This window comes from Salvelinus namaycush, chromosome 14 (genome assembly GCF_016432855.1).
Source record: "Salvelinus namaycush isolate Seneca chromosome 14, SaNama_1.0, whole genome shotgun sequence".
NCBI classification, from domain to species: domain Eukaryota; kingdom Metazoa; phylum Chordata; class Actinopteri; order Salmoniformes; family Salmonidae; genus Salvelinus; species Salvelinus namaycush.
Window position 1 is genome coordinate 25,251,097 of NC_052320.1, and position 12,765 is coordinate 25,263,861.

General features: G+C 40.0%; 1 protein-coding gene across 1 annotated transcript in view; it reads right to left on the reverse strand.

Moving 5' to 3' along the window:
• Window positions 1–221: 221 nt before the first annotated feature.
• LOC120059321 (contactin-3-like) overlaps window positions 222–12,765 on the reverse strand; it is a 70,209-nt gene continuing 57,665 nt past the window's right edge. The window contains exons 19-22 of the mRNA XM_039008287.1: window positions 10,453–10,639; window positions 9,932–10,044; window positions 9,482–9,647; window positions 222–3,465 (exon numbers count right to left, since the gene is read on the reverse strand). Of these exons, the coding sequence (XP_038864215.1) occupies window positions 3,368–3,465; window positions 9,482–9,647; window positions 9,932–10,044; window positions 10,453–10,639 (564 nt within the window). The 3' untranslated portion in view covers window positions 222–3,367. The remainder of the gene's footprint in view (window positions 3,466–9,481; window positions 9,648–9,931; window positions 10,045–10,452; window positions 10,640–12,765) is intronic.

The following is a 12,765-nucleotide window of genomic DNA, read 5'->3' on the forward strand; positions in this document are numbered from 1 at the left end:
CAGAACTAAGTCTTTAATGGTGCACTCATGTGCACTTCATGGAAGGATCCTTTGGTCAGCTGTTCAATGTCAGCAAATCAATATCAGTAGTTGGACAAATCAGAAAAAGATATGAATGAAATAAATACTGACTATTCTACTTTCTTGGTCAAAGTAGACTGCCATTATACAGTATAAGTCACACAACTCAACAACACTGAAGAGAACATCCTCTGTAAATCGTTTTCCTTTAATTTTTTGTTTTAGAAAACATAAATGCACCAAACAATATTGTACATGCACAGATTCAGTATACAAGATCAGCCAATTACTTTTCATCGTGAAAACATTCTTGATACAATCTCATGGAGATCACTTAACATTGTTTTAATACTGCAGTGTGAAACATAAAGACCAAGTGTTGCTAACCACAGCCCCTAAACTTTTTTGTCACGAAAGACTGGCATTATAGGTGACCAATTAACTATACAGTACTGTTTGATGTCAGTCTTTACTTTTAATAATGCATTAGTCAAGCTCAATAAGTTTGAATCATGTTGTACAAATATAGTGCTACAAAAAACAGATGATCGGTTTTCCAAGTACCATTCATAAGGGAAAACGTTGCTGTCCGTTGACCAAATCGTCACAATATCACTCTGGTATAGTTAAGAATTCTTGAATTTAATAGGGATTGCATTCAAAATTAATATTGCATTTTGGGGACAAATCAAATTAAAGTTTCCTTCAAGGTTTTACACCTCTTTGAGGGCATTGGTCCATATCATAGTACATGGGAGCGACAGACCAATCAAAATGTATTTCTAAACAAGTTAGAACTTATTTTTTATCTCTTTAAAGCAACACTTGACCTTTGTGTAGAATTGTCAACTAAAAAAGCCTGTAATCAAACATAAAAAAACAAGATCTCCACAGTACTTACGGTATACATTACAAAACAAAGATGGAGGTGACCTTTCTGCATTAAGGACACAAAGTTCATAGACTGTATATTGTGAGTTTCTAATCAGTTAAACATTGAAATCAGTCATAAAGATACAGTTTCTTTTGTAAACACTGGTTGGTTTGTAATGAAATAAAACAGAGTGTACAGATGAACCACGAGAAAGCCACGAAAACAAGCATATCAACAAAAACACATTACTCAAAGACAGCTTTCTTTAAGTTGCCAGCAGTGGTAATGAGATCTGATCTTATCATCCAACAAAGCCCTTTACAACTGTTGCCTTTTTTAAACGTATCGGTTGAACTTGGATCGTGCTCATTAGGGCACGCAATGGAAAACATTTTGCAATGGGAAGTGAAAAGGAGCCTTTCTTAGTCCAGGTAGTCCCTCCATGTTTGAGTTAGTTTTCTTCCATTTGGTGCTTAATAAACACAACTCCGTTTACACCATCGCAGATGTGCAACTTCATGGTGTTGTTATTCTATTTGAAAGTGAGCACAAAAATGTCCCAAATGTTTGATTGCCAGAACAATAAATTATTTGGAGCTTTATAAAAATGACTCACTGGCCTTCCAAAAGACACCGTCATCTTTTTATTATTTTTTTATTACATTTTTTACTTTAGTTAATTTGGTAAATTTTTTCTTAACTCTTCTTGAACTGCACTGTTGGTTAAGGGCTTGTAAGTAAGCATTTCATGGTAAGGTCTACACTTGTTGTATTCGGCATTATGTGACAAATAGTGTTTGATTTGATGCAAGGTAATATGCATCTATTAACACACACACACACACACACACACACACACACACACACACACACACAACCATATTTCCATCCTGATGGAATCGTTCTGATTTAGCTCCTCTCACTGAATCCTGATACATTAATCTTCTGTGGTGTCATAGAACCATTAGTCCTATGCCCTTTCCCATAGAGGCCCCTAGGCTCACTCTAATTTATTAATATGTTTTAATTGCTGCTAAATCATGGCAGATATCAGACTTTTCATTTGTCAAGTCAGGGCATTAAATAGACCACTGTATCATGTGCTGTCAGCCGTCTGATATAGCTGCTCTCTGCTTTATGACCAGTGAAGTTGGTGTGTAAAAGACTGAACACCTGAGCAGTTGAGGCTACGCTGAAAAATATGTAGGGCCTATAGTACAATACATAAGTTTCAAGAAAAGGCTAATTGAACCTTGAACAAATGATAGGCAAGTCTAGTACATATTTAACACAGCTGACTATAAGTCAATGTCATGCATGAGTTCCATATACAGTAAGGCTCCATGGATTTCTTGGGGGTAAATGACTTTGCCTGCTTGGGTCTCAGCTAGTGGCTCAATTTCAATGTCAGACTGGCACATTTGGCACCATTTTCACCACGCAACAGGCGAGCACTCTGGCACAAAATGGCTGCCGTGCATCACCCAGGTGGGTGTCATATTGGTAGTGGGTGCGGTGCGGTAAAGACAGTCCTCCTATTAAAAGCAATCTATCCATCCACTGTAAGGTCAGTTTTTAGATTTTGTCTCATTATAGTTGTAAGGAGCCCTCGTGATACAATCAAGTCTCTACCACAATGACAAAATGAAAACATTGAGAAAATGGCTTGCACTCTCTCAAACAGCTCTCGTCTTATGGGTTTCATGTAGCACATAATTATACGATAATGATCACTTAAAGAGCTCTGAAATGCTGCACAACACTGACTATAAGTCAAGTGAAGCGATTTTCTTTGTCACACTCTTACACAGATCTTCAAAGGCACAGGCACAGGCAAATGGTTGTGTCTACTCAATGAGTAAGCAAGAGAACTTAACTTGGCTCAGCCAAACACCAGTAAAAGTTTTTGCTTCGATGACCACCTCAGAGTACGTCAAAATTACAAAAGTCAACTTCATATCGCAACCTTGAAAGTTTAAATGACAAGTATTATTACCATAGGTAATAACTTTCATAACTAGCTTTGAGTGTGACAAGGTTTAATTACAAATGAAAATATGAAGGGAAAAAAAGCATGGCATCGCTAGCTTAACATTTAGCCTACAACTAAACGATTCAAACTACTTTGGCACATGAATGGAAGTAAGGCATTTGTATCATTCAGGGCTCCAAAAAGTCAAAACAGCACATTCATCTGAACATCCACCTAAAATGTACAACCCAAGCAGATACCTTCAGAAGTTGACAGCACTTGACCTAACACAATGTTCATCAAAACATGTGCCCAAACAACAACAAAAATTTCTTCACAAACTCCCTAAATGAATGCGCTTATTGTCTTGCCTCCAAAATGGATGGTCTCTACCATTACTTTCACACAGTTAGAAAAAATTATAATTGTAGATGGGTCATTTGGAATGGAGCAGAGACAGCTTATTTTATCTGTAAACCAGATAGTAGCCTGACATTCTGTCACGATGTAGACCTGAACGTTGAAAATGCGATGCCGAGGAGCAGAGAGACAGGGGATGTGTTCAGACTCCAGGCCTTCGAGCCTCGCGCACTCATACCTAGAACAAAGCACAACACCAACATTAAGGATTTACGAAACAGAGAGAGATAATACCTCAACGTAGGTATTTGCCCCATGTAATGTTATTTTTGTGTTTTTTTCCCCTCCTATTTTTTTATATAATAGAGCCAAATAGCAGTTATGAGATGCAGACAAATCGAATAGTGAAGGGGTGGGACTAGGGAATCGAACCCTGGTCTCCAGGGGCGATACATGTAATCCAGAGTCGGCAGCACTACCTCTAGACCAACTTACACCACCCATGTCATTTTCACATGAATAATAATGCATTCCTATTAATATACATCCCTAGCTAATTAACACATGCCTTCAACACAGCATGTTACATAATCAAATATAACAATTAAGACCAAATGAAAGCTGACTCAAGAGAAAAATTAGGGCGAAGCAAATTTGCTAATACGGTTTGTGCTTCCACACAAAATGGGTGTTAAAGGAAAACAAAAAAGAAGTACAAATACAGACTCTGTTTATTTCTTTATTTTCAGACAAAACAAATATACAACATAGAGGGGGGGGACACTTCTTATCTGAAAATACATTTTATAAATAAGGCCAGTTTAGAATGCAATCCTCTCCATCCTTTTCAGTGGCTCAACACAGAATATCAATATTACAAAATATAGCTGCAAGCAACCATAGCTGGGTTCAAAACTCATGGCACCACAGTGCCATTATCAGGACAAAATGGGATTCTCGATGAGCTACTTCTGTACTCCTTAAAGCTAGAATCCTTAGTAGAAACAATAACAGAGCTGCCACCCCGCCTCTGTTTTGGTAAAAAGCTGAGGCATGGGCCTGGAGAAATGTAACCACTCTCAAATTCATAGACAGAGCTATGTATACAATGACTGACCATCCACGATGTAAAAATTATATACTGAACAAAAATATAAATGCAGCATGTAAAGTGTTGGTTTCATGAGCTGAAATAAAAGATCCCAGAAATGTTCTATACACACAAAAAGCTTATTTCTCTCAAATTTTGGGCACAAATTTGTTTACATCCCTGTTAGTGAGCATTTCTCCTTTGCCAAGATAATCAATCCACCTAACCAGTGTGGCATATCAAGAAGCTTATTAAACAGCATGATAATTACACATGTGCACCTTGTGCTGGGGACAATAAAAGGCCACTCTAAAATGTGCAGTTTTGTTACACAACACAATGCCACAGATGACTCAAGTTTTGAGGGAGCGTGCAATTGACCTGCTGACTGCAGGAATGTCCACTAGAGCTGTTGCCAGACAATTCAATGTTAATTTCCTTACTATAAGCCGGTTGTTTTTGAGATATTGGCAGTACGTCCAACCAGCCTCACAACCGCAGGCCACGTGTAACCGCTTCATCCCAGGAACTCCACATCTGGCTTCTTCCCCTGCGGCATCATCTGAGACCAGAAACCTGGACAGCTGATGAAACTGTGGGTTTGCACAACCAAAGAATTTCTGCACAAACTGTCAGAAACTGTCAGATGAATCCCGGTTTCAACTGTGGTAGAGCGGTTTGCTGATGTCAACATTGTGAACACAGTTCAACATGGTGGCGGTGGGGGTATGGTATGGGCAAGCATAAGCTACGGACAAAGAACACAATTGCCTTTTATCGATGGCAATTTGAATGCACAGAGATACCGTGACATGATCCTGAGGCCCATTGTCGTGCCATTCATCCGCCACCACCACCTCATGTTCCAGCATGATAATGCACAGACCCATGTCGCAAGGATCTGTACACAATTCCTGGAAGCTGAAAATTTCCCAGTTCTTCCATGGACTGCATACTCACCAGACATGTTACCCATTGAGCATGTTTTGGATGCTCTGGATCGACGTGTACGACAGCGTGTTCCAGTTCCAACCAATATCAAGCAACTTCGCACAGCCATTGCAGAGGAGTGAGACAACATTACACAAGCCACAATCAAAAGTTTGATCAACTCTATGAGAAGGAGATGTGTCGCGCTGCATGAGGCAAAGAGATGCATATCTGTATTCCCAGTCATGTGAAATACATAGATTAGGGACTAATTAATTCAATTCAATTGACTGATTTCCTTATATGAACTGTAACTCAGTAGAATCTTTGAAATTGCTGCATGATGAGTTTATATTTTTGTTCAGTGTACTTTTAACCATGTTTTGAGGATATACAGTGTTGGTTTACATTTACATTGTTTACAAACATTGGAGTTAAACAAGCTTATATCTTGGGTTCTGATGGGGTATTACAGTTGAACAAAGCTCATGGAGGCATATATAAGTTCTATTCTTCAAGAATCAATGGGTATACACAGTGTACAAAACATTGGGAACACCTTCCTAATATTGAGTTTGCCGCCTTTTGCCATCAGAACAGCCTCCATTCCTCGGGGCATGGACTACAAGGTGTCGAAATCATTCCACAGGGATATTGGCCCATGTTGACTCCAATGCTTCCCACAGTTGTGTCAAGTTGGTTGGATGTCCTTTGGGTGGTGGACCATTCTTGATACACACAGGAAATTGTTGAGCGTGGAAAGACACAGCAGCGTTGCAGTTCTTGACACACTCAAACCGGTGCGCCTGGCACCTACTACCATACCGCGTTCAAAGGACCTTAAATTGCATCTGAATGGCACACATACACAACCCATGTCTCAATTGTCTCAAGGCTTAAACATACTTCTTTAGCCTGTCTCCTCCCCTTCATCTAAACTGATTGAATTGGTTTTACAGGTGACATCAATAAGGGATCATAGCTTTCACCTGGATTCAACTTGTCAGTCTATGTTCCTAATGTTTTGTACACTAGTGTATATCAGTCATTTATGTCTAAAAATCGATGTTGCAACTAAGGATTCTAACTTTAACACACCTGCCAAATATCGTAACTCCATATCAAATAGATCATGCAATATGCTTTTGATGGATTTTTAAAAATGTTTAATGATGTTGACAACTGAACGTATTTTTTGCCAGAACCACTGGACTGACCGACACCAAATTTGGTAAATAGCTTCTATGGACCCACGTCTTAAAACCCACGTCTTTATTTTCGAAGACTCTAGTTTAAACAACATGGCCGTTATAAGCCAATGATCTTGCGTTAATGTTTTTTTCCTGTCCAACAGCGCCACCTTGGGCCAAACTGACCATACTCTAGAGGTTAGCTAGGCTCACATCGCTGAGCATGTGTGCCAAAGTCAAACAGATCAATAGATATAAATATGTGCCTGTCGTAGAGCCACAGTGTTGTTAATCTGCATGTGCTTGCATATGTTGAGTCTTGACAGTGTTTGTTACAATGTATCAATATAAATATCCATGTCAGATTCATATGCATTTATGTGTCAGGTCACGCCCACTTTAATGTTTATTTGTCCATAGCTGCCATGTTGTTTGTGATACTAGTCGGAAAAATATTGTTTTCAGAGACCTTGGTCCATAGATGCTATATATCAAGTTTCATCCAGGTCTGCCCAGTCCTTCCGGTCTGCCCAGTGTTTTCCACAAAATTCTGAATGGAGGAATATCCATCATGGCGGACCTATGTACCTATGTATTTTGCGACTCTAGGTCAAACGGGGTGAGGGGCATTTTCAATTGTGTGTTATAGCGCCACCATCTGGCTAACTGGCATGGCATTGCATGAGAGGGTGTGGACTATAAGCCTTTACCATCATGCCAAGATGCACCCTCCTAGGCCTTACCATCTCACAGACATTTGCATGTTAATTTTCTGTGATGGAAGAACCGGTTTAAAAATAATGACAATAGGATTTCTCAATGCTTTGCAGCTCGAACTACTAATAATGAACTTCAACAAAAACAATAAACAGTGCCGGCTCTAGCCTTTTGTGGGCCCAAAGCGAGCTTCGCTGCTTGAACCTCTAATTAGCATTTAAAGGAAAGGAAGAGGTCTCCTCCTGAAGTCTCCCAGGAAGGTAATATAGTATCCAGTGAGAAGGGAAGTGAAACTTAGTGACATAGATAGATTGTGCTGCATATTTCAGCAAAATATGAGCCTGCGGAGCCCAAAAGAGGGCAGTCACAGGAGGACAAACTGTCTTGGCTAGGTTATCAAGTTCCTAAATGACTTAATCTAGAGAACAACTGTTGAAAAACTGTTTTCATCTTGATGGAAATAGTGTTTCCAGTGCCATCTCAGCTGTAACTACCTGATGGTAATATAATGGCAATATGCGCTCACATAATATCGATATAACTAGTTTTGGATATAAGCTGAGACAAGACTCTTGGTCCCTCTGAACTGCTTCTCCTTTGTGAGCAGAACGTATTAAATCTACAAAAGACTCTGGTCAATCGCTTCTTTGATTCAACACCCACGGTCTACACATATTTCCAAGATCCATCCATTTCTAATAACCTGCCCCTGTCCCGATGGAGATTGAAACATCACATTATGTCACATTAAGTTTGTCCAAGGGCCTATCGTATTTTGTTAATATCTTCATTAACAAATACAATACCAGTCAGAAGTTTGGATACACCTACTCATTCAAGGGTTTTTCTTTATTTTTACATTGTAGAATAATAGTGAAGACATCAAAACTATGAAATAACACATGGAATCATGTAGAAACCAAAAAAGTGTTAAACAAATCAAAATTCTTGCCTTGATGACAGCTTTGCATACTCTCAACCAGCTTCATGAGGAAGTCACCTGGAATGCATGTGCCTTGTTAAAAGTTACTTAATGCGTTTGAGCCAATCAGTTGTGTTGTGACCAGGTAGGGTTGATATACAAAAGATAGCCCTATTTGGTAAACGACCAAGTCCATATTATGGCAAGAACAGCTCAAATAAGCAAAGAGAAACGACAGTCCATAATTACTTTTAGCCATGAAGGTCAATCTGGAAAATTTCAAGAATTTTAAAAGCTTCTTCAAGTGCTGTCGCAAAAACCATCAAGCACTATGATGAAACTGGCTCTCATGAGGACCGCCACAGGAAAGGAAGACCCAGAGAGTTACCTCTGCTGCAGAGGATAAGTTCATTAGAGTTACCAGCATCAGAAATTGCAGCCCAAATAAATGCTTCACAGAGTTCAAGCAACAGACACATCTCAACATCAACTGTTCAGATGAGACTGCGTGAATCAGGCCTTCATAGTCGAATTGCTGCAAAGAAAGCACTACTAAAGGACACCAATAAGAAGAAGAGACTTGCTTGGGCCAAGAAACACGTGCAATGGACATTAGACTGGTCTGGTCTGATGATTCCAAATTTGGGATTTTTGATTCCAACCGCCATGTCTTCGTGAGACGCAGAGTAGGTGAACGGATGATCTCCGCATGTGTGGTTCCCACCGTGAAGCATGGAGGAGGAGGTGTGATGGTGCTTTGCTAGTGACACGCTCAGTGATTTATTTTGAATTCAAGGCACACTTATCCAGCATAGCTACCACAGCATTCTGCAGCGATACGCCATCCCATCTGGTTTGGGCTTAGTGGGACTATCATTTGTTTTTCAACAGGACAATGACCCAACACACCTCCAGGTTGTGTAAGGGCTATTTGACCAAGAAGGAGAATGATGGAGGGCTACATCAGATAACCTGGCCTCCACAATCACCCGACTTCAACCCATTTGAGATGGCTTGGGATGAGTCGGACCGCAGAGGAAGGAAAAGCAGCCAACACGTGCTCATAGTATGTGGGAACTCCTTCAAGATTGTTAGAAAAGCATTCCAGTTGAAGCTGGTTGAAAGAATGCCAAGAGTGTGCAAAGCTGTCATCAAGGCAAAGGGTGGCTACTTTGAAGAATCTAAAATTTAAAATATATTTTGATTGGTTTAACACTTTTTGGTTTCTACATGATTCCATATGTGTTATTTCAGTTTTGATGTCTTCACTATTATTCTACAATGGAGAAAATAGTACAAATAAAGAAAAACCCTTGAATGAGTAGGTGTTTCCAAACTTTTGACTGGTACTGTATATTTTCGCTGAACCCAGATCAGTTAATGCTTTACATTATGAGCAGCTTACTTAGTTTGTGGATGCGGATGGGATCTGTGGCTGGGCCAAGCCCTCCCTCGCTCAGCGACCTTATGTGGATGACATAGTCTTCGTTGTCAACGAGGGTCAGCTCGGCTGTGGAATTGTTTGTCAAGAGCATGTTCTCTTCCTTATGTTTCAGACTCCTGTAAGACAGCTGACGGGGAGGAAAATAGAAAACATGGAGTAGCATTCTTCATAATCAGCAAGTTGATTGGTGAAAAATTAGGATGGGATTTATCATTAGAAACTATACTGGGTGATGGACCAGACAACCACTCAAGGTATGTGATTCTTCCTGGACATGTATCAGAAATAACTAAAAGATGTAGGTACAGCAGAAATATGTAGTACAGCAGATATTGATAAATATGTAGCTGGACTAATTTGCCATTACTAGTTTGGAAATAAGTGGGAAGTTAGAGGATAATATGAACTCACTTGGTAACCGGTGACCTCTGACTCTGTTTCCATGGCTACCACCGGCTCCCAGTATATAGTGATCTGGGAGCCAATCAAGGTCCACTCAACATTTAGAGGAGGTTGTCCGGGTGCTGTTGGACACAAGCAGCATTCTGTCGTTAAGTTTCTTTGTATGTTACCATAACAAGTCATGACCTCACCCAGTCATCATCACCAGTCATAGTGTCTCTATGGCCTGGCTCATTCTACTCTACACACTTTTCTCCTGACAGCTACCCACCATGCAGTTAAAATGTACCCTTTAAATTAGAGCCATTTCCCAACCACTGCCGTGACAAAAAGTAAACGTGCCGAAATACGTTAACGCCCTCCTCTGTCCTCCCCACTTGGCATTAATTAAAAAGAATGGTGAACACTACACCTCTGTCCACTACACATTTGTCCAGTTTATTAATACATTTTCCCTTTTGCTGAGCAATTGATGGAATTCCCTCCATTGACCGTCTAGGTCAGTATTTTAGTGTGTTCAAGACACCTACGTGATTTCTTGGTGGTGGCGTTGATGGCGGGGAGGAAAGGGCCAGTACCAGCTGTGTTGAAAGCGCTGACTGTGAGAAAATACTGAGTGTTTCGCTCTAAGCCACTAACAGTGACTGAGGTTTGACTCCCGGGTACCCTCACTTTCCCCATCGTCTCTGGCTTGGTGTCATCCTCCCAGTACACCACCTGTTGAAATTGGAGGAAATGGGAGTTTATCTTTTCATCTATTACTTGAATATGGACAGAAGTAAACACATTGACACACTGAATAAACAACCAACCAATGCTACAGACTTGTGGACATGTGGAGACATCTCAAACTGGGGATTTGGTTTATGCTAATATCTGAGCTCTGGTTGGCTATACGCCTTTTACTCCCGCCTCGCTTAAGGTAATTATTTTCATGAATCCCGAAGGGTGATACTTTAAGCAAGAACTTGGTAAAGGTTAGGTTTAAGGTTAAGTTTAGGGCAGTGCTGCCAACTCCCAGGCATTGGGGGTGAGACACACACATTTGACCCTCTTCACACGCCACACCTCTTATTTCTCATGCATTGAAAAAAGTACTGCTTTTATTTTCTATTTAATCCAGTGTATATTCAGTGCATTCACATTTCAACCGCGGCATCTCAACCTGGGAGATGCTTCAGCTTCCTGCCACCGCATTGTGAACCCCGTCACATTGAGGCTTGTGATTGGTTTAGTAAGGGTCAGGTACAAATGGTGATTGGATACGTGTTCGTAAAGAAACACCTCCCACGATTGTGGAAGACAGCCACGACAGACTGGACAGGCATCTTCGCTCTACGCTGAACAAAGTTTATGAACTCAATTGTCAAAGAGCAGCACAACAACTTGTAGCACTGTTTTGTACACATAATTATCAACAAATAAATTTGCTGTCACAACCTGCCCCTGTCGCAAAATGCTTCCTTTTGACAGTATGCGATAATATAGCCTACCATAGTGATTTAATTCACCACTTGCATTAGCCCAGATCCATAGGTCACATTATTCACATAATTTGTTCAGCAGGAATTTTGGAAGGGTGACCTGATTTTGTATTACTGTATAATGAATATTATTTTGCCCAGATTGTGAACCCAAATGTTTAACTGGCTCTAGTTGGGGGGGGGGGGGGGGTCTTTCACAATAATGTATTTGGTCTAAGTCACTAGAACAATATCCATCCCCTACAATGGGCTAAATATGTGACCCGCTTCAGGAAACTAGGCGTATGTCGCAGGTGACTACTTCACAAGAGATCCATTTGAACATAAACTATTTTTTTGTTGGCAGAATGCCTTCTGAACATGTGAACTTTCATGTGCCTTAATAACAAACTTGTATGCCATCTGTAAATACGAATAAAATTGTTCAATTACGAGCCTAGTTGGTTAAGCCACTTAAAAAGTCACCAACCTTCCCGCTAGCCATGATTGGCTGAGATAATGTGTGGGCTGAAAATGCAGAGAGATGAGTTTGAATTGGTCTGCCATGCTTCTGTCTTTTTGAAGGGCTCTCCAGTATTTGTACCAAAAGATTCAAAGGCCATTTCCTCAAAAACTTTCAAAGCAAAATTACTTTCCCATTGTTTCTCAACTGTAGTGTATGATAAACCATTGTATGATACTCTAATTTTATCCAATGTAAAAAACATCTCAACTTTTGTTATATAAGACCGATTTGAGCCGGTCGGTCACATATAGATTAATTGGTGTGCCTATCTTAGCAAGAACACTACTGTTATTCCCCATAGTTTTACTATTTCACTTCTTACCAATTTTGCTGGTGTAATTAAATGTGAAATCTGATATGCCAACTTGTCTTTGAATGGATCTTTTTTGTTTTTTTAACAATTCAATGAGGGCTATTCAATGAGGGCTATTCAATGAGGGCTATTCAATGAGGGCTATTCAATGAGGGCTATTCAATGAGGGCTATTCATTTGTGTACGCATTTATGGGCAGTGCTGAATATAGGCTACGTCATAAAATGAGAATAGGCTATATTGAAATGCCCCTTGTCTCAAATATCCTGTTTTGACATTTTAGTACTGTGCACAAGCTGCTAGACAGATGTGGTAGGTATGAATGCAAAATATGTTGCCTATGTACAGAAAGATGATAGAAAGGTTTTGAAAATCAGCCTCAACCATCTGAAGATTGATATTCTTTAGATCTTTTTGAATGTGGGGTAATTTGTAGAAATCAAATGTCACATGTTCAAATCCCCAGTATTTGGGAAACATAGATCAGGGGTGGCCAACCTTCTTGGGGAGCTTCCTCTATGCAGGAATTTCTACATTCCTA